Source organism: Dreissena polymorpha, chromosome 6 (genome assembly GCF_020536995.1).
Source record: "Dreissena polymorpha isolate Duluth1 chromosome 6, UMN_Dpol_1.0, whole genome shotgun sequence".
In the NCBI taxonomy this organism is placed as follows: Eukaryota; Metazoa; Mollusca; class Bivalvia; order Myida; family Dreissenidae; genus Dreissena; species Dreissena polymorpha.
This window is the reverse complement of record NC_068360.1, coordinates 60,867,540-60,889,237: the sequence shown is the minus strand read 5'-3', so window position 1 is coordinate 60,889,237 and position 21,698 is coordinate 60,867,540. Positions and strand designations below refer to the sequence as shown.

General features: G+C 34.4%; 1 protein-coding gene across 1 annotated transcript in view; it reads right to left on the bottom strand.

Moving 5' to 3' along the window:
• The window catches only part of LOC127835719 (uncharacterized), a 31,774-nt gene extending 21,212 nt beyond the window's left edge, over window positions 1–10,562 (bottom strand). The window contains exons 1-9 of the mRNA XM_052362156.1: window positions 10,504–10,562; window positions 7,819–9,314; window positions 7,083–7,171; window positions 6,392–6,503; window positions 4,919–4,995; window positions 4,479–4,664; window positions 3,124–3,758; window positions 1,638–2,774; window positions 151–1,287 (exon numbers count right to left, since the gene is read on the bottom strand). Of these exons, the coding sequence (XP_052218116.1) occupies window positions 151–1,287; window positions 1,638–2,774; window positions 3,124–3,758; window positions 4,479–4,664; window positions 4,919–4,995; window positions 6,392–6,503; window positions 7,083–7,171; window positions 7,819–9,314; window positions 10,504–10,514 (4,880 nt within the window). The 5' untranslated portion in view covers window positions 10,515–10,562. The remainder of the gene's footprint in view (window positions 1–150; window positions 1,288–1,637; window positions 2,775–3,123; window positions 3,759–4,478; window positions 4,665–4,918; window positions 4,996–6,391; window positions 6,504–7,082; window positions 7,172–7,818; window positions 9,315–10,503) is intronic.
• Between the last annotated feature and the right edge of the window lie 11,136 nt (window positions 10,563–21,698).

Sequence of the window (21,698 nt, the reverse complement as noted above, 5' to 3'; positions counted from 1 at the left end):
TCTACCGTGTGCAATAAAAAAAGTACTTATTTGGTGTGTTATTTTAAAATATTTGTGCAGAATAACCTCTCAATGTTACTTTAATTTTTTTTCAGGCAATATAGAAACTCAAAGAAAATGGCTATTAAAACGATTATAAATCACTCAAACCAGAGAGTATACTGCTCCATGGTTCGCCGAAGGCCAAAGTGGACACAGTTGTTATACCACATGGTATTCAGCAAGGCACTGGGAGTCTGACAACCAAGAATTTGTTTCTGATATAAAGCCTCAATCTCGTCGTCAGTCAATGGAGAAGCAGCTTTCGGTTTGTTACCTTTGCCTTGTCCCTTTAGACTCTTGGACCTTGCTGCAAAGGCATCCATCGATAGTCTGAACTCAGGGCCAGTGTTCGACATGATCAGATATGGATATTTGTGGTGTTTAATTTCCCTATCTATGCTTGACATGATGTTTCTAATACTAGAGGGTTCGTAATCTGTTCCTGACTTGGTCTTGCATGAAAGAATGAAATTTGCCACATATTCATCTAAAATATCAACATCAAGTACATGCAGTTCTCTGCTCTCGCCTTTTAATTTCAGGAATCTTTTAAATTTTTCAACGTCATTTTTTGTTTTTTTCAATGTTGCTTTGTTTCCTTGCTCTAAAATACGTTTTTTAACCGTGCAAATGTCAATGTCCTCAAATTCTTCATTTAGTTCAGGAGTCGGAATGCTGGCTACTTCATTAGAAGTTACATTTTCAAATGTATCGTCCAGAACCCATTTCCCAGACAGGATGTGTGATCCGGCCTTCTGTGTGGATTCAGCAATCGCACAATAATTCAATACAGATTGGATGTTTTTGTGGCCTGTGAAATGCATAATGTCAGTAGATGCAACGTTTTCGTCCCTGAGCATTTGGACCATTCGCTTGCGAACAGAGTGGTTAGTCAGGTGCTGACGGTCCAGCCCGCACTGCTCAGCCATCCTTTGAACCATGCTTCCCAGTTTATTCAGGCCGACCCTCTGCATAATAAACCACTGGTCATCTGGTCCTGTCAAAGCCCAGGTCCTAGGCGCAATGTAAAATGGACTTCCTGGTTGACAATATCCACTGGGTCGCTTAGAGGCAAACAACTTGTAGGCTGCGATGGGGCATCTGTCATCTTGTGTGGCATACATCCTAGGTGACACTTTCCTTATGTTTGAAAAGTCACCCTCTTTCCTTGTTTTGGTCTGGCGCTCATTCAGTTCCAGGAACTCCGTGCCATCTGCTGCCGTTCTGAGGGTAACGTCTTCCCAGCTTAAAAGAAGAGATGAACATTGGAAACCTTGAAAAGTGAGACAATTTAGTTTTAATGAAATAAAAAAAATTAGTTGAATATCGCCTCATTGGTGCAAAAAAGTACCATGTGTCACTGAAATGGCAGATGGTACCTTTTTGCATCTATGGGGCAAATTATCATTAAACATTCTTGTTAAATAATAAACTTCAAAACTTTGCGCTCTACCGTCAATAAAAAAAGTACTTATTTGGTGTATTATTTTAAAATATTTGTGCAGAATAACCTCTCAATGTTACTTTAATTTTATTTCAGGCAATATAGAAACTCAAAGAAAATGGCTATTAAAACGATTATAAATCACTCAAACCAGAGAGTATACTGCTCCATGGTTCGCCGAAGGCCAAAGTGGACACAGTTGTTATACCACATGGTATTCAGCAAGGAACTGGGAGTCTGACAACCAAGAATTTGTTTCTGATATAAAGCCTCAATCTCGTCGTCAGTCAATGGAGAAGCAGCTTTCGGTTTGTTACCTTTGCCTTGTCCCTTTAGACTCTTGGACCTTGCTGCGAAGGCATCCCTCGATAGTCTGAACTCAGGGCCAGTGTTCGACATGATCAGATATGGATATTTGTGGTGTTTTAGTTCCCTATCTATGCTTGACATGATGTTTCTAATACTAGAGGGTTCGTAATCTGTTCCTGACTTGGTCTTGCATAAAAGAATGAAATTTGCCACATATTCATCTAAAATATCAACATCAAGTACATGCAGTTCTCTGCTCTCGCCTTTTAATTTCAGGAATCTTTTAAATTTTTCAACGTCATTTTTTGTTTTTTTCAATGTCGCTTTGTTTCCTTGCTCTAAAATACGTTTTTTAACCGTGCAAATGTCAATGTCCTCAAATTCTTCATTTAGTTCAGGAGTCGGAATGCTGGTTACTTCATTAGAAGTTACATTTTCAAATGTATCGTCCAGAACCCATTTCCCAGACAGGATGTGTGATCCGGCCTTCTGTGTGGATTCAGTAATCGCACAATAATTCAATACAGATTGGATGTTTTTGTGGCCTGTGAAATGCATAATGTCAGTAGATGCAACGTTTTCGTCCCTGAGCATTTTGACCATTCGCTTGCGAACAGAGTGGTTAGTCAGGCGCTGACGGTCCAGCCCGCACTGCTCAGCCATCCTTTGAACAATGCTTCCCAGTTTATTCAGGCCGACCCTCTGCATAATAAACCACTGGTCATCTGGTCCTGTCAAAGCCCAGGTCCTAGGCGCAATGTAAAATGGACTTCCTGGTTGACAATATCCACTGGGTCGCTTAGAGGCAAACAACTTGTAGGCTGCGATGGGGCATCTGTCATCTTGTGTGGCATACATCCTAGGTGGCACTTTCCTTATGTTGGAAAAGTCATCCTCTTTCCTTGTTTTGGTCTGGCGCTCATTCAGTTCCAGGAACTCCGTGCCATCTGCTGCCGTTCTGAGGGTAACGTCTTCCCAGCTTAAAAGAAGAGATGAACATTGGAAACCTTGAAAAGTGAGACAATTTAGTTTTAATGAAATAAAAACAATTAGTTGAATATTGCCTCATTGGTGCAAAAAAGTACCATGTGTCACTGAAATGGCAGATGGTACCTTTTTGCATCTATGGGGAAAATTATCATTAAACATTCTTGTTAAAATAATAAACTTCAAAACATTGTGCTCTACCGTGTGCAATAAAAAAAGTACTTATTTGGTGTATTATTTTAAAATATTTGTTCAGAATAATCTCTCAATGTTACTTTAAATTTTTTCAGGCAATATAGAAACTCAAAGGAAATGGCTAAACGATTATAAATCACTCAAACCAGAGAGTATACTGCTCCATGGTTCGCCGAAGGCCAAAGTGGACACAGTTGTTATACCACATGGTATTCAGCAAGGAACTGGGAGTCTGACAACCAAGAATTTGTTTCTGGTATAAAGCCTCAATCTCGTCGTCAGTCAATGGAGAAGCAGCTTTCGGTTTGTTACCTTTGCCTTGTCCCTTTAGACTCTTGGACCTTGCTGCGAAGGCATCCCTCGATAGTCTGAACTCAGGGCCAGTGTTCGACATGATCAGATATGGATATTTGTGGTGTTTTAGTTCCCTATCTATGCTTGACATGATGTTTCTAATACTAGAGGGTTCGTAATCTGTTCCTGACTTGGTCTTGCATGAAAGAATGAAATTTGCCACATATTCATCTAAAATATCAACATCAAGTACATGCAGTTCTCTGCTCTCGCCTTTTAATTTCAGGAATCTTTTAAATTTGTCAACGTCATTTTTTGTTTTTTTCAATGTTGCTTTGTTTCCTTGCTCTAAAATACGTTTTTTAACCGTGCAAATGTCAATGTCCTCAAATTCTTCATTTAGTTCAGGAGTCGGAATGCTGGCTACTTCATTAGAAGTTACATTTTCAAATGTATCGTCCAGAACCCTTGCATCAAATCCGTAGATCTACAATTTAATCAAATCTTTAAATGATAAAGCTTGAACATTTTGATCTGCATTTTGTGATTCTATCGTTCCGTTTTCTTTATGTTTCACGTTGGCTGTTTTGTTTGTAGTTTTAAGTGTGTCATCTTTCATGTCATTTTCCATAATATCATCCCATAAAATGTTTAATGTTATATTATCAATATAATCTGACATTTTTATTCTTCTGTTTAGAGTTTTCACTTGTTCAATAATTATTTGAAGCAGACGACAGAAGTTCAGGGTGTAATAGTGATTTTTTTATTTATTAACTTTATTCTTATGATTATTGTCATTGATAACAATTTAATAAAATAAAACAAAAATCTACATTTTTTTGGTCAATATAATGCTAATTAAATATGATACAATTTAACAAGTTAAAACAAGTTAAATCGTCTACAAGTCTTAACTGCATTTGACCTTTAACCAGGGGTGAAAGGCCAAAAAAGTAGTCCCTATGTACATGTTCTAAAAATAGCTGTGGGATAAAACTGATCTAAAAATATCCGTGAAGAAAACCTTATCTTTTCTGTACGAGTCAAATTATGTCCTATAAAATCATTTAGCTGTAGGATAAATTATGCATTTGTTGAAAATGCAGATCTTTATTTTCAACCATTAGACTTTATTAAATAACCCTTGCATTTCAAACTAAAAAGAAGTATCAATGCATCAAGCTAAGCATCACCTCAACCTCACCTTCCAGCAATATGCGGACTTATGGTTGTCAGTGATGATATCGCCCTCACACGGTCCAAACATTATCCTGGATTTCAGTCTCTCATCGGAAAACACTCCAAGACCAGCTCCAGCTATTTTGGACGTTTTGATTTCAAGGCAATCTGGCATGGAATGTTCAGCTTTTCGAAGGACTTCTTCTGGCACCTGCAGTTCATATTATGGTATATGTACTGGAAACACTATTGTTTATTAGAACAATAAGGGCATATTTAAGGCATTTCTTAAATGTATTGACATTATAAACGGTAAAACACTTTCTGAGAAACAGTCGCATATGCCCATGATACTTAATACTGATACTTTATCCTTATACCACGAAAGTACATTGCAATGTTGTTTTTCTCCCTTATTGCTCTACAATATTTAGTTTATTTTTTTAAAGATGAACACAGCTTCACCTCTTTATCCTGTATGTAGTGGTAGGGTCCATGGACAGGACATTCACCTTCAAACTCCTTGTTGCATTCTCCACAGTCTAAGAGAGCAAATAGACAGATGGCAATGATCAAACTACGTCAAAGACTTATATCAGCTACAAGAACATCAGATTTAAGAACCCACTTACATTAATTATGAAAATGATAAAATTATATAACGGCTAATTTAGAAAATATCTGAAAGCCACTCTTTTCGTCACAACACGCTTTATATTTTTATTCCCTGAGTAATCAGTTCACAAAATAAGGCCCTATGGTTTCATCAAATATTCGTTAACTTTCTGAGTTATTTGCAACACATAATATGACAGAACATCAAATATCCCCCCTCATCTGAATGTAGGAGCATAACAAGGGAGCCATGATGACTTCGCTGCAAACATCAATTATTTAACCTTGTGACTTAGTTTTAATCTAGCCTTAGATATGTTAAAACAAGAACTGTCTCCATCGGAAGACATAAGCCCACGAAAAACGCTTTTTCGAAACCTAAACACAAATTTCGAGCCTAAACTAAGTTCAAAGTCCAAGGGGTCAAAATTTGTGTGCGTATGGAAAGGCCTTGTCCATATACACATGCATACCAAATAGGAAACTTACATCTGAAGCGACATAGAAGTCATGAGCAATTTTCGAAACCTAAACGCAAAAGGGTGACGGACAGACGAACAGCCCGATCACTATACGCCCTCCTTCAGGGCATAAAAAATGAGCCAGTTGAAGTGTTATCACTAATTTTGCAGATTTGATCTAGGGACCTAATTTGTGACCACATCTATGCGAAATTTAAACTAGCTACTGTCAAGTTGAGCAACATGACAAATGTTCTTCAAGATTGACAATTTATATGGCTTGTCTTATGGTTACAAGGTGTTTTTTTTTTACCCAGTGAGAAAGTTTTTACCTATAGTTGAACTTAGCCTTGATAGTTATATAAAAAAATTGAGCAAGTTTTATAAAGACTGAATCATACACGAGGCTTTAAAGGGTTAGAAAGTTTGCAAAATTTGACCTGCTGTCCTAGTATTCACTCAACTTAACCCAATATAATTTAAACTTTTGCCAACCTTAGCATTTTTACCACGTATGATCAAGATTGATTTATAAATGTGCCTTCTAGAGTAGTTATACAGATTTTCAATGATTTGACCAATTAGCCTAGCTTTTAACCTAGTTGACCCGGGTTGTAACTTGGTTTCAATATGTTCAATACAATCATACTGAAAAAGTTTTATGAACATAGATTTAACTGTTTTCTGTAGAGTGGTAAAGAGCCTAATGTTGACCGTGCACAACACATGACACCGAACGACTTACCACTTTAGCTCAACTTGTAAAATAAGTTCTCAGGGAGCTTAAAAAAGATATTATGTTTTTTGGTCTTTAGTGATACTTTTTTGTGCAAGATAATGGATGTTTTGTTCCATGGCTTACAGAGAAAATGGTCATTATCTGGAGGTTCCAGGTTCGTACAGCTGGCTGGGTTCCTCTCTTGAAGACTGTACTCTGTATTGTCTTTTTCTGGAGTCCTCGTTTTTTTCATTCTCTGCAATGGTGTTGAAGATTAATAATATACATAACAGTTAACACATTATATTCTGATAAAATGTATCTTTTATACAAAACAAATAGCATCCCATGCAACAGGCTTACAGCTATGAAATATTTCATTCACAAATGCACTTTACGTAAACAACAGACAATGGGAATGTTTTCCACACATACTGGTCACAGAAAATGTTATTCTTAACCATCGTCTTTTAATTAGATTAATGAGGCAGTGAACGTTTTAGCGAATTCCGCCAAGCAGCTTAAGACTTAAAACACAAACATTTTAGGACTATATTTTCTTTAGTAGAAAAACAGACCAAGGACCATAATTCTGCATAAACTTGTTGCAGCCAATATTCCTTACTTTATGATCATGATGGTCATTATACAGTGAACGTTTGAGCAAGATCCACCCAGTAGTAAATGATAGGTTGATAACGCAAACTTCAGGACGGACACATGAAGGGCAAGCTTCAGGACGGACACATGAAGGTATGAACCAGTACAGTGCTCAATACTTCCCTATCATTGGGTGCAATAAGGGGAAAACAAAATAATGGTTACTTATACATACCTTTACATTCTTCGCATGGTCACCCTTTTCCTCCAATTTCATCTTAGCCGGTTCCAGGGAAAGGGAGGCATTCCTTGTCACAGCATTATCTGCATGCATATCATTAAAATTAAACTTCCGTTATTTCTAAGTAAGTTTTCCAATACTCACTTTTTGCAAAAAATACAGATTTTGTGTCACTCTTTTTCTTATACCGGATTTCAAGAGTGTTGAGTATCCATAATTTGAACACTTGAACCCGGGCATCATACTGTGAAATATAATATTATTAACATATTATTAAGATTTTTGGTCCTATCAACCATGAAATCAAATGCCAAAATTTTCAAGTATGTAATTTCCTGCAACGATATTTATTCATACGACACACAAACACTAACTCCGAACCTTATAAAAAGACAGTTCCGCTCGGCTTAGAGGACTTGGACAGTCGTGTAAAATATCGAATTTAATATATATTTTTATAAACAACTTATAGCAAGATGAGTTGCCGATAATTGGTCAGTTACCCCATTTAAACTAACTCTTTTGACCTGTTAATTCTTTTCAGCTCAAGTCAACAGTGAAAAATGCCCATAATATCACTATAAGCTTTTTTAAATAACGGGCTATAACTACGAACAGCTTAATGCATCTGGCTTGTTGTAAAAACTGTGCTTTGATATTAAACCATAATTATAAAGTTTTATGGTGATCCCATGTAAATTGTTTGAGTTATCAAGTGGACCTAATTTACCTGAATGCCCCCGAATCGCTCGCCAGCCATGGGTGTTCCTATAACGTGCAAATAAAAATGAGTCATCTTTTTCCGAGTTCGAATGTGTTGGAACATTATGGTTGGAGTTTTGGTCCATTTGTATTGTCCCTCCGCCCACAGCTGATTTAGCACAATACTGGCCATCATTTGAAAGTTCAATCTCTTGTCTTGTCAGAAATACAAAATTTAGGTCGGCCAGTTTAGCTTGATTCTCTGGTGTTTTTGAATGTGTACTTGTATTTGCTGTTGTATTTCCATTGTCTGTTTCTGTCTTTATATACTGTTTAACTATACCACATTCATTATTGAAGTCATCTGTTGTTATATAACTCTGGTCTATAATTGGAGTTAGAGACTCTTTTGTTGTCACACATACAGAATGCAACTTATCTTGTGCATTTGAATTGGAAGTCGTGTTTTTGTTCACATATACTGAATTGAAGCAAGCTTGTCTGGTTACATCATGATGTATAACTTCACATTCTGCCTGTTCTGATTTCACACATTCAGAGGTGAAGCCATCTTGTTTAGCGTAATCTCGGTCAATCTGTAAACATTGTGATCCTGTTTGTTCATGTACTAAATTGAGACCATCTTGTTTGTTGCAATCTTGATGTCTCTCTTCCCATAGAACCTGTTCTGATTTGGCACACAAGGAATAAAAATCAGTAGCACAATATTGGTCAACTTTTGAAAGTTCAATCCATTTCCTTGTCAGAAATACAGAATTAAGGTCGGTCAGTTTAGCTTGATTTTCAGGTGTGTTTGAACATGTATGATCACATAAAGCATTGTGATCATTTTCTGTTGTATTTCCAGTGTTTGTTTCTGTCTTTATATACTGTTTAGCTAAACCACATTCATAATTGATGTCATTAGTTGTTGGATAAATCTGGTCTGTATTTGGATTAAGAGACTGTTTTGTTTTCCCACATACAGAAGTGAGCTGAAATTGTACTGTATATTCATGCGCAGTCGTATTTTCGTTCACACATACAGCTTGTCTTGTGAAATCTTGATGCATAACTTCACATTCCGTCTGTTCTGACTTCACACATTCATATGTGAAGCCATCTTGCTTGGTGTTATCCTGATCCATATAATGTAAACATCCTGTTTGTTCATGTACTAAATTGAAGGCATCTTGTTTGTTGCAATCTGGATGTCTGTCTTCACATAAAACCTGTTCTGATTTGGCACACACAGAATAGAAATCAGAAGCCGTATTATACCATTCATCAGTCTCAATTTTGACAGAAACAGAGTTGAAGTAATCTATTGTTTGGTCTGAATTTAATGTCTCTGGACTTACCCTAGCCGATATTGTGTTTACGCAAGTTTGGGTTTTGGAATCAAAGTCCTTTCTAATTGTACTCTCGCTTTTAAGGTCACTTTCCCAGGTATTGCTTTCTGTCTTTCGTTTTCTCATTTTGAACATTTTGGAGGCCGCCACACTTTTCTGTGTATGTGTCATTCTGAAAATGTTCACGCAATTTCATGAGACAGATATGGTAAAAAAACTTACAAATGTGTAAAAATATTGCCAACCACTTGACTGTTACAAATCACAATAATTACGTTAAGTGGTCTGAAAAACTTAGCTTGATATATTAGTGTGTGAAAAACCATTGCAGAGTATAGATTATGATAAGATTTGTTTGGGGAGGCCAACTTGCATTTTAAGTAGTACTCTGGTCAGGAATACTGGGTCATGCTTTCTGTGCAATAGAAGCCTATCACTGAATGATCAAATAAAAGAATACTATCTTTTACAAACATGTTTATATTCACTTTTGCATTGTTTTGAAAACAATATCATGAAATAGTTTAGTGTGTTCCTTGTTGTTACCTTTTATGTGTTCCTTGTTGTTACCTTTTTTGTTTCATCATTAAGCAATAGCCATGATAATGGTATCGACCAATTTGCATTTGCTCAAATGTGGTTACACTTAGTAAGCTTGTTGAAATATCTAACAGCGGTCATGAACACTGCTTCAAGCACATCAATTGACAATTAGTGGGGCTCGATTGGTCATTGTCGGCTTAGGTACCCTGGGTACTCTTAAGTATACTTAAATATACCCTGGGTATGGAAAATATACTAACATGTACCTGGCAAATTTAGACTGTACCCGAGTTTCAATCCCACCCATAATTCGATGTCGTTAAACATGCTAAGGAATACAAAACAACATCATATTTTAAAAAACCTGCCTCAAGATACTTTTTTGAGTAGGCGTTTCGATAATATATAGGCTATTTTACAGAATATTGACATGAATATAAACATAATTTTAAACAAGAGCACCACATAACGGGTGCCAATGCTCGGCTTTGGGTGCAGTTTTAAATAAATGAAAGCTTGGCAGAATTATTTTTTTTAGAAGTCACAGTGACCTTGACCTGGTGGCCCAAAAATGGGTGTGGCATGTAGAACTCATCAAGGTGCATCTTTATATGATGTTTCAAAGTTGTAGGTGGAAGCTCTTTGATTTTAGAGACAAATGTCAATGTTTTAACACCATGCGGACGGCGGACGACAGACAAGGAACTGGTTATGACAATACCTCAAGTTTTCTCTGAAAACAGCCAAGCTAAAAATCAGCTGACAATGACCAATTTAGCGTTAGAATTACCCAGTATGTTTCAATAAATTTTCCTTACCTGGGGTACATTGAAGTATACTTCAGAGTACCAGGCGTACATTTAAGAAGTACCTGTAACTATACATTTTCATTGTTACCTTAGCATATAATTATTGAAAGAGGCGACAAATAACTTTCAACTGATTAAATATTAAAACAATAATTATAAATAATTAAATAAACATAAGCATGCAACAAACAACACTTTATTTCAAACCTTTTTTAAATTCATGTACACAATGTACATTGTTACACGTAAAAGATTATTTTCCGTTTTTATCATGCTTATAATTACAGTAAAACTAAATTAGAATAAACCTACATGTATTAAGGACATATCACTGTCTGAAATGGTCAGAAGTGGGTGGAGTTATGTCAAATAATAATTCCTCATATTAGCATTCTATATTAAGTTTGGAACAATATGCAGATACATGAACAAGTTCTAATAAAATCTTTCAAAAAGGGTAAATAATCACATGTTTTCGCCTTATGAACCACTTTCTTCTTGGGCATTGTAAGTCCTAATTTTCTTATTCCATATTTAGAACTGGTTCTTGTATCACTGAAGTATATGTTATTTTAATTGTGCACATTGTTCATAACTTTATATAGAATGTTAATATAAGGAATTATTGTTTTACATTACCCCACACACTTCTGACCATTTCAGAAAGTGATGTCCTTGACGTCATTTCAACCGTCCTATACTGGTCAGAGAGTATTTCTCACAAATTACCTTTCGTTTTCGATTTTCAGAAAATAATTTGTACATATTGCATCAATCTAAATTTAGAGTTTATTTACGATTGGTTGAATAAGAACAGTGCTCGATGCGCTCACATCGTGTAACGCAATTTACATATGTTCAAGGGGATGTCCTGTACCAATTGGATGTCAAATCGAGGCATACAGGGTTACCCCTCCTTTCAGTTAATGGAGTGTGTTTACTTCCGCAAAATGGAGAACGTCTGTGTTCACGAAATTCTGAACACACATTTATCATCAATATTGGGCATTTTTTTATGTGGGCTTGCGTATGTACATGGGCCATATATGGAGTCATTAAAGGGAGGTAATTTACCACTTTACAGAAGTATTAACCGGACATGATTTATATAAATTTAGCATTTTGAAACAAATAAGAGTTTAAATTAAAATAAAACTGTTCTTATCATTAACATTAAAAAGACATCATACATTACTTTGATAGTGAAATATGTCGCTTTCTGAGTGTGTTAATAGATTAATAATTTGTTTCCAATATCAGTTTGAACAAATATCTATAAATAGCCTCTACACCTATAAGTTTGTGCACCTTAAACTTCAAAGGCAAATATATGTATTTCATGAAAAATCATTAGACAATAACTAAACTTGATATATACTTTATGATTTATCTTTTGTTTAACAAATATGGAGTGAAATATGTTGGTTTTCAGATAATACTAATGGGGTAACGTACCTTTAAATATTCATGTACATTGTAGTCTGCGTCACACAGAATTACCCTATAAGATCGTGCACCGATTTTGATGACGTCATATCGAGGCCCAGGGATGTTTATAATAACCGATTTATGTTTTTGTGAATATGTGTTTATTTGTTTTAAATATGTGTTGTTTTAGATGAATTTCGTGAATATACTGTATTGAACATAATGGTTTAAACAAAACTGGTCTTCATAAAAACGAAATATTAACTGTGATAACTGTATTCAGAGGTCTAGATAAAGTGTATTTACTAACGGAAAATAGCTAAATTAAATTCTATCACAATGGGGGCATAAAAAGCTGTCACCCCTTCTAATGACAGTTGTTTTATCACAAAATACCAAATGGACGCAGTGAGAACATTTATCACAATAGGCCCAGGTCACGATCGTAACGTATGGTCTCGTGTCATCCTTTTTTTTTTTGGTGGGGGGGAACATTTTCCGCATACACAGCATACTTTAATTGTATTGTAATTGTAAGTACTCATAACAGAGAGCACAGTACGAATTCGAGACGGGCCTCCAAGGGAAACTACCATTACAACATTTTACGATCAAAACATTGCCGCGTCCGTCTGGTGAAGGATTGTAAACATTGTTTAGGCTATTTTTATTGAAACGAGGTCAGAAAAACGGACAATTTATTATATCATATTATTTGTTTTGTCCTCATGATTGTTGTCTTATCGCCTGTGGAAATTCTCGCGTTACAAAAGCGAACAGTTTTCGGCACGCGCGTTCGAATGTTGCTTAGAAGTTTACGTCATTAAAAAGTACACGATCTTGTAGGGCTGCACGAAGTTATAGGAAGAGAGGATAATTAAGCAAGTTTGTTTATAGATCTTTGTGGAAAGAAGAAATATATTTTTCAAGGGAGAAAATCCAAACAGTGAATTCATAATTTTAAATAAGATTTGTTTATCTTATATTTAATTGTTTACTTAGTAAATTTTGTGAGCAATTCAGATATATGTATACAGCCAATTTCGTGGAATTTTAATGTAAATAATCTATAATTTAAATCACGTGTGCGTGTAACACACATAGGTTTTTGGTAAAATAAAAGATTGTAATACAAATAATTGAGACCTGCTCTATAACATTAGACAAACGAAAATCTCAAGCACACAGTTCGGGGTTTCAGTAAGGGATTTCTTTTGAGCATGCGCGGGCTATTAATATCCCCCACCAGGAGGTCGCATTACATTCCTACGAGATTTGAAAACATCACACTTGTTTAACATTAATACAAGCATATAACGAACATCAAGAAAACAAACATCTGTAAGTATCTTCGAAGCATTTTGCGTCGCGCCGTTACAATACACGAAATAAATGGAACGTCCGGTAAATACCGCTGTCCGACAAATACTCGCTAACCAGTAAACCCGCATAAATATCGTTTTTTATAATTTCACATAGCAATATACAGTCATGTTTTAATGCAAATAGTTGTTTAATGGAAAAACTAAAGGCGGACATTTATCAAATATCGTAGCATTTATAAACCTCATAATTGAGTTGTTGATTCATAACACATTGCTTGTTTGTTTTCATTTATAATTTAACGGGGAGAGGGATTTCTAGATGTGTCAAAACGGTCACATTTTAAAACGGCAGAAAAACGCAGTCTGGTTTCCACGTTAATAGTTTGATTAAAACATATTTGTATTCAAGTTTTCATGTAATAAAAGGTAAAAATATCAGCTGCAACAAATTGTCAGTAAATTAATTAAGGTTGATTGACATATATTTATTTTTACCAAAAAAGAAACGCAATTTTTAAAACATAAAGATTTCATGTAACACCTCTATTACATTAACTTAATAGTACACCATAGGACGCTGTGGTGTAATGGATATGGTGTCCGCCTAGCGACCGGGAGGTCACGGGTTCGATCCCCACCGTGGGAGCGTTCTTTAGATCTTCCCCAAAGACACCAAGTACTGGTTCTAGGCCCAGGAAACGGACTCGAGAGCATTTATATAAGCCTTAGGCTTTCGATGCAATCGAGCTAAAATAAATAGGTTTAAACTAACAGTATGTAAACTAGGACTGAACATTTTTGTTTGGTGATTATTAATAAATTGTACAAATTGAGTCTGCTAGTAAAGAATACTAATATGTTGAAACAATAGAAAAAAAATGACAAAAAAATCGTCGACATCGTGGCGTATTGGAGATGGTGTCCGCCTAACGACTTCGAGGTCACAAATAGCAGAAGAGGATATTAAGGTTGTCGGCGCCACAGTTGTAAACCTTCTAAAACGACAGACGTTGAAAATTATCCTCAACCATGCACAAGAGAAGCATTTCTCTGCATACCTGCTGTCGACGTAGCTCAGTCGGCATGTATTTATGTCGTAGTGGTTTCTAAATTGCTGATGAGTGATTACTGAAAGCAGTTATATATATCAAAGACATTTATTTACAGTAACAATCCAACCATCATATACAACATATATAAGGCAAATGCAATCAGATGTAAGCGCGCATAATGGTAATTACAGTATATTGCATAAAAAATAATTGGAAAATACAATAAATGCACTAACCCGAAAGTAGTTATATAATTATAAATCAAAGATATTTATTTTATAGCAACAATCCGATCGTCATATACAAAATATTAAAGGCAAATGCAATAGGTATTGCATTTGGTGATCGGTTGTGCGTAACAGGGTAGTTGTTATAATGGATTAAATGGCTGATTAGATAAATGTAAGTGATAACTGGTCATCAGGGAAGGCTGGCAACTGTACAATTATTTATAAAAGTAGCATTGACATGGTTTGAGTAAACTTAATGGTTTCGTTTCCTATAACAATCTTCCCCTGCTTATATTAAAAGTCTCCTTACTTGTATGTACTCGATCTTACGTAAAGATGAAAAAGAATGAAAAGGAAATGAATAAAATAAAGTGCGGATACAAATAGCTAATGTAACAACAGAAACAAAATGTGCATGTTTGCTAGTCTCCAACTCAATATGTTAATGTACCTACTTAAGGTCAAACATTAAATTTAAGGAGATAACTCGTTAACACCGAGAAACAATATAAGCTAAACAATAACTACCTTTAAGGTAAGTTATACATAATAATAATTATTATATATTTTATTATATGATGTTTTTTTATAATTTAAACAATATCCAACTTTTTATGAAACGTAATAGTACTGCGTTAATTTCCTCACGCATCGAATACCATAGGCTATATGTGTTAACTTTTCAATATCAGAATATATGTGCTAAGTAAACACGCTATATTTATTGAAAGATAAAAATACTAGAAGATTTGACATGTTGCGTTTCTATCACAACACTTAGTACCAGTATTCACGATGTACACTAAAGTAATGCAAAACAAAATAAAGAGATACAATGTATAATTGTAAAATATTGAATAACAGTTCATAGTAAAAGTAATCATTTTGCACAATCACACACATTACATATTCCAGTAATTGATTTAAAAATATTCATTAAAGTCCGTATGTCTATACTTCACAATCAACTTGAATTCAAGTTTTCAAATCACCAGTTGCCATCCATTTTGGTGGTCTGCGATTCCTTTCGGGTCTCAAGGAATTTGACTGGTTTGAAACCCGGTGGTTTTGCCTCGCAGGGATAACACATATGGCCCATCTTAATTGACCGTCAGATGTGTCATCACTGTTCGAATGTTCCACAGTTCTTCGTGTATCTTAACCAGCATTACTTTATCCCTTCACCGTATCGACGGAATCACGACTTGTGCTGCATTGCTCGTCGTCATCGTTTTCCTTGACGTTCGTTGTACTCTTAAACGGAAGGAGTTAATTTCGATGAAGAGTCATGGAGATCTTATATAGACTTCCTTCCCGTTTAACCTCGTACATATATATCGTGTCTTAATTACTTGTTTTGAATCCCACTGTATACGGTTTCTTGGTATCCAGTCATAAATAGTAATAAAAAACTACTATAATTACGGGTTTCACCTGCTAGAATTCATAAAGTCAGACGTGTATTGCCAATTTGACGTAGTTTAGTAAAATAAAAGCACCAATCTAACTGTAATCTTGTTATAATTCTAGTAAATATAATTTGAAATCGATTATCGCAGGTGAGTTTAGTTTAAATCTATTTATTTTAGCTCGATTGCATCGAAAGGCTTATTTGAAACTCTCTCGAGTCCGTTTCCTGGGACTAGAACCAGTTCTTAGTGTCTATGGGGGAGATTTTAAGAATGCTCCCAGAGTAAGGATCGAACCCATGACCTCCCGGTCGCAATGCGGACACCATATACACTACTCCACGGCGACCCTTATCGCAGGTTAGATTTTCTGTCTGGTCACTAAACTCGTGTGGTGATTTGTCAGAAAACAATTTATGCGACCGTTCTCTCCGTTAACTCTCGTTCATTTATGGAAGTTGTCATTTATTCGCAGACGTTTGTGAAATAAGTGCTAGTACTCCAACTGACACAGGATGAGTATTTTAACTCATCGATGTGATATAACTGGGGGAAAAAGAGGTACAATCTAACAAAAACATAAATCTATCGTGTAAGGTAACATAATTATGGCAGGGATTTGAACTACGCAAGAAACCAGTTAAATCGGTGTGCAGATGTAAGTATATCAAAACCGGCAATGTGGTCTGTAACCATTGTATGAAATGTTAGTGTCCTGTAACCAATACTTTAGGGTTATATATTCAGTGCGTCTATTAAATGAAACGAAATTTTAACCAGTCTGTTTACTTCCGGGTTTACTACACACCGAAAACACAGGTGAGTTGTACTTTAAATTATTACCTAATTAAGGCATGTTTGAGTGTGTCACATTAACTCCAAATAACTGAAGTTATATTTTTTGTCTATGATTTTTTTTCATAATAATTATGAGTGAAATATTATTTGGCAAAAGGCACTTGATGACCCAATCACAACATTTTATTTGAGTTATTTTAAGACCATGATGAGTATGACTATGTCACTTGTGAACTCATATAATAATATGACTCATAGTGCTTAACCCATTAATGCCTAGTGGACTCTCCCGTCCTTCTAAATTGGATCAATTTACTTCCAAAATTAGGGATGTCTAGTAGACTAGTATACTTATTTCTATGTTAAGAATATTTCTTACAGGAATTCTGTTAAGCAAACAGCGCAGACCCTGATGAAACGCCGCATCATGTGGCATCTCAGCTGAGTCTACGCTGTTTGCCAAGGGCCCTTTTTCTATACACTAGGCATAAATGGGTTAAGGTTTGTGTATACATAGAAATCTGTGAATTTTGTAATGTAAATACCTTATATATTTCGCCTATAGCATACACATTCTGTACCACAAATAACACATTATAAATGAAATAACCATAATTGTCACTACCCATTTATTAAAAGTGTGCATCAGACAGTCTTGGTGGAAAACCAAAAACCAAGGAATCTGAATAATCTATTATAATATGTTCAGGGTTTTTTTGGCCAGATTTTATAGCCGAAATTCTGCTATGTTCCCAATCCCAAAAAGTATACTTTTTCCCAAAATGTTGCAAAAAATTCCCAATTTCCAAAAAAATAATAATATTTATTTACTTTTTATTTTTTTTAGAAAGAAGTGTCTAATGCATATTTTATCTCAATTGTAATTCAATTACATCTAACAAGGTATTATATGATTTTGTTCTTTTAATTGGAATGATTATAAAGAGTTATATCAAATTAAGTATTTCCCTAATCAGTGGACTTTTCGTTTGGAATAAAAAGGCTAATGAATTTATTTTCCCAATTTCATGAAAATGCCAACAAAATTCCCAATTCCAAAGCCATGGGCTATCTTCCCAAAAAGTGGAGAAAAAAAAACCTGTTGTTAATGGAGCATGCAATTTATTGCCTAATTATTATTTCCCTTTTCAAATATTTATATAAATCCTATTTTAATAAATGATGTATATTATTAAAAATCATGTGCAAGATTGTCATGACAGTACAAAAATATATGTTTATTATATATATATATATATATATATATATATATATATATATATATATATATATATATATATATATATATATATATATATATATATATGGTGATGGATTTGCAAAATAATCAATCAAGAATAATGAATGGGCAATTCAGTACATCTTAAACAATACAAACAATATATACAGTACTTCATAAAATTACAATTATTGCCAGCCAGAAGGTACTACTATAATCATGCAGCCTTTGCTGGCCTGTACTGATCATTTAGGCCCAAAAATAAAAATGATGATTAAGAACAAAAATATTTTACAATTTTATTATAATACTGTTTATTATCAATATTCATAAATGTCACTGACAAATAATGAAATAATCAAATAATTTACTTCTGAGAGCTTTACAATATTTATTCAATTGAGAAGCAAGTTAATAATTTCATTAAATACTTGTTTATGTTTGTTTATTTAATTTATGTAACGTTACTGTATTGTAACTCCTGTGTTAATGTTGACAGTTTGCGGTAATGTCATAATGACCGCTTTTTATTCCATGCTTGCATACCAATTAATCCAATAAAACGAAAAGCAAAACTCACATGGTTGTCAATTTTGAATTTTGATTCCCTTTGCCAGATGTACTCATATAAAGGTGACTTAGTGTGTTATTCGCTTTGACGATGCAGCAGAAATCTTCAGATACCATATATACACTTATCTCATTCAGAAAATGCAACCAATGAAAAAGGTTTTTTACATTATGGAGTATTCATTAATAATTCTGTGAATTCCAACTTTGGACTTAAAACTTTTCGGAAAAAAGCTTATGGAATTTCGAATTTCACCATTACTTTATTACAGGAAACGAGGTCCTGCAATATAAGAATAATTTCAGGATTCAAATTATTATCGGAAAAAATCTGTGGATCGACGGTATTTAGGAAAGACTGATATACATAACTTATCATTCAAATGTCAATAGAAAATCCAATCTTAGGTAATTGGGCCTCGATTTGACTCGAATGACTTATTGCATGACTTGGTGCCGTAAAAGTACTCCGGGTACTCTTAAGTATACTACAATGTAGCCTGTGTACAGAAAATACGCTTTAAGGCACCCAGCCGATATTAGACTGTACCCGAGTTTTATTCTGCCCAAAATCTGATGTTGTATAACGCTCTACCAATAACCAGCACAACATTCTCTTTAAACAAAACCTGCCTCAACTTGCTTTTTATTCCCCCGGATCGAATGATCGGAGGTATATTGTTTTTGGCCTGTGTGTCTGTTTTTCTGTCTGTCATTCTGTGGAAAACTTTAACCTTGGTTAAAGTTTTGCCATATTGAATAATTTTTGCAAAATTGAAGATAGCAACTTGATAATTGGCATGCATGTGTATCTCATGGAGCTGCACATTTTGAGTGGTGAAAAGTCAAGGTTATCCTTCAAGGTCAAAGGTCAAATTTATGGCTTCAAAGCGGCGCAATAGGGGGCATTGTGTTTCTGACAAACACATCTCTTGTTTAAATATGAGTTATGATAATACATGTATAGAGGCAATTTTACCGAATATTGATATAAATATGAAGATTATTAACTTGACACAATAAGCAGAAAATGACAAATTTAGTGTTATATACGGTTAATATTTTCTGTTACATTTGATTATATTTTCGTAGCAAGAAGAGTAAAGATATAAAGCGAATATTAATACATAGTAAACACTGATCACTTTCTTACTGATATGGCTGGAAAGTGAGCTGCATTAAAAAATTTATCAAAAGTACTAAAGGGTGTAAAACAGAGAAAAATACCTGTTTTGATCCTGACTTCTCCATCTTGATCATCACGTGGTTACTCCCTCTGAGAGTACTAATGTTTTATATAGCTGTTTAAAATCATTTGTAATGTATAAAAAAACTTTTTTCACTTTAAAATGAGAGTTATATATGATATGTTTTAATATTAAGGGTTTCAATTAAGTTGTTATTTTATTGTTTATAGAATTGTTAAACATAATGTGAACGTCATAATAATATAAATGAACTCTTCAAAAGGTTTCTATTGTTTGTTGAAGAAGAACGAGGTCCGGTAAAATCTGTTGAGGTCCGGTAAATTTTAAAAGTTATTTTTATGTTTTTCACATGGGTTGGGTTGTATCATTGCTAGGTCAATTTAGTTTAATAAAATGTGTCTGAATGAAAAATAATGCAAAAGACAGCCACCATGTACCAGTATGTCTGTAAAGTGACAAAAATTGTCAGCTTAAATATAATTATAGGTTATTAGACATTTCACTGTACAATACAGAGATATATTTGGAAGAGCACACAGTTTGACGTCATATTGGACGAGCAGTTAGGCGAGTCCAATATGACTTCAAACTGTGTGCGAGTCCAAATATATCACGTATTGTACAGTTTAAACGTCTAATAAGCTTTTTATTCTATATCCCTTTCTTCAGCTCTTTGTTTCATTTTAATTTTGATTTGAAAATGCTTTAATTGCATCTATGCTATTTTCAAGACAAGCGCCCTTGTGAGTCGATTATTGTACATTCGGATACTTTTTCTCGGTAACGGCTTTTATCGTTATAAAACAATTGCTTAGTGCACTTGTACTCAACTGTCCAATATGGATCCAATACCGGAATATATTGGACGGTCATGTGGTACATATGAAGAATGCCGATTGGATGAATTTATTGGATATAGAATAATGTATTTTATTTGCAGCTGTAAAATTATTATCATTTGCTTAAAAAAATTATTTAACATCTCAAGTAGTTATGTATTTAAAAAGATTTTCTGATATGGATTTTCCTTTTATTAAATTAATGATTCAAAGTTTGTATTGGGATCACCGTATCTGGCCTTGTAAGGCCTACCTCATCAACTTCCAGTTTGACATTGTTACATGTTTTATCCCTATATCATTGTTTAACTTATATATATTTCACATTGCATGTATTTTCTATTTAAAAACTGTTTCTATAATTAATGAACTAGTTTCACTGTGAAAATTGAGATAATTTATATAAAGTAAATCTTTATAATCATATAGAGAAAGGGTTCGGAGGTGGCATAATGGGACCTCACGGCAGGATTCTTGGCCCCTCTTTTAGGCGCATGGAAGATGTTCAGCATAATTTGAGTATAAAAAAATCACAAAACGAAATTGTCTGGCCCTTAAAATGTGCTTTCTATACTTCTAACAGATAAAAAAAAATTCAGCGGCAACAATTATATTTAATGAGATATTTTATACCTCAAAACAGTGCATTAAAAACAATAACCCAGACGGATATATTTACAATTCAAGGTATTATCTGTGTCAAAATCCACTTGACCGGTGTATGAAGCTATTGACTTATCTCACAACCCAGATGACAAGTGTAAATGTACCGGTAAGTGTTAATACTAAACATACTGGTAAGCCAGAACAGCAAAACACTTAACTGGACTGATCGTGAAAAAGATTGTGCTCTGGAAAGAAAAGATGCTAATAACGAAAAATGAATGAAGAGAAAAAAATTCAGAAGACAAGAAAGTTATATTTGTATATAAAGTATAACAGGATATAAAGATGTCAAAAAATCTTGCTATGCTAAAATGAATTGAAACATGAAGAATACATTTATAAGTTTGTGTATTATAGATGGAGATCTTAGCCATTTCATGTCATATCAATAAAGGTTTGTATCACTGCGCGGAGAGCATATAATTATATTGATTTACTT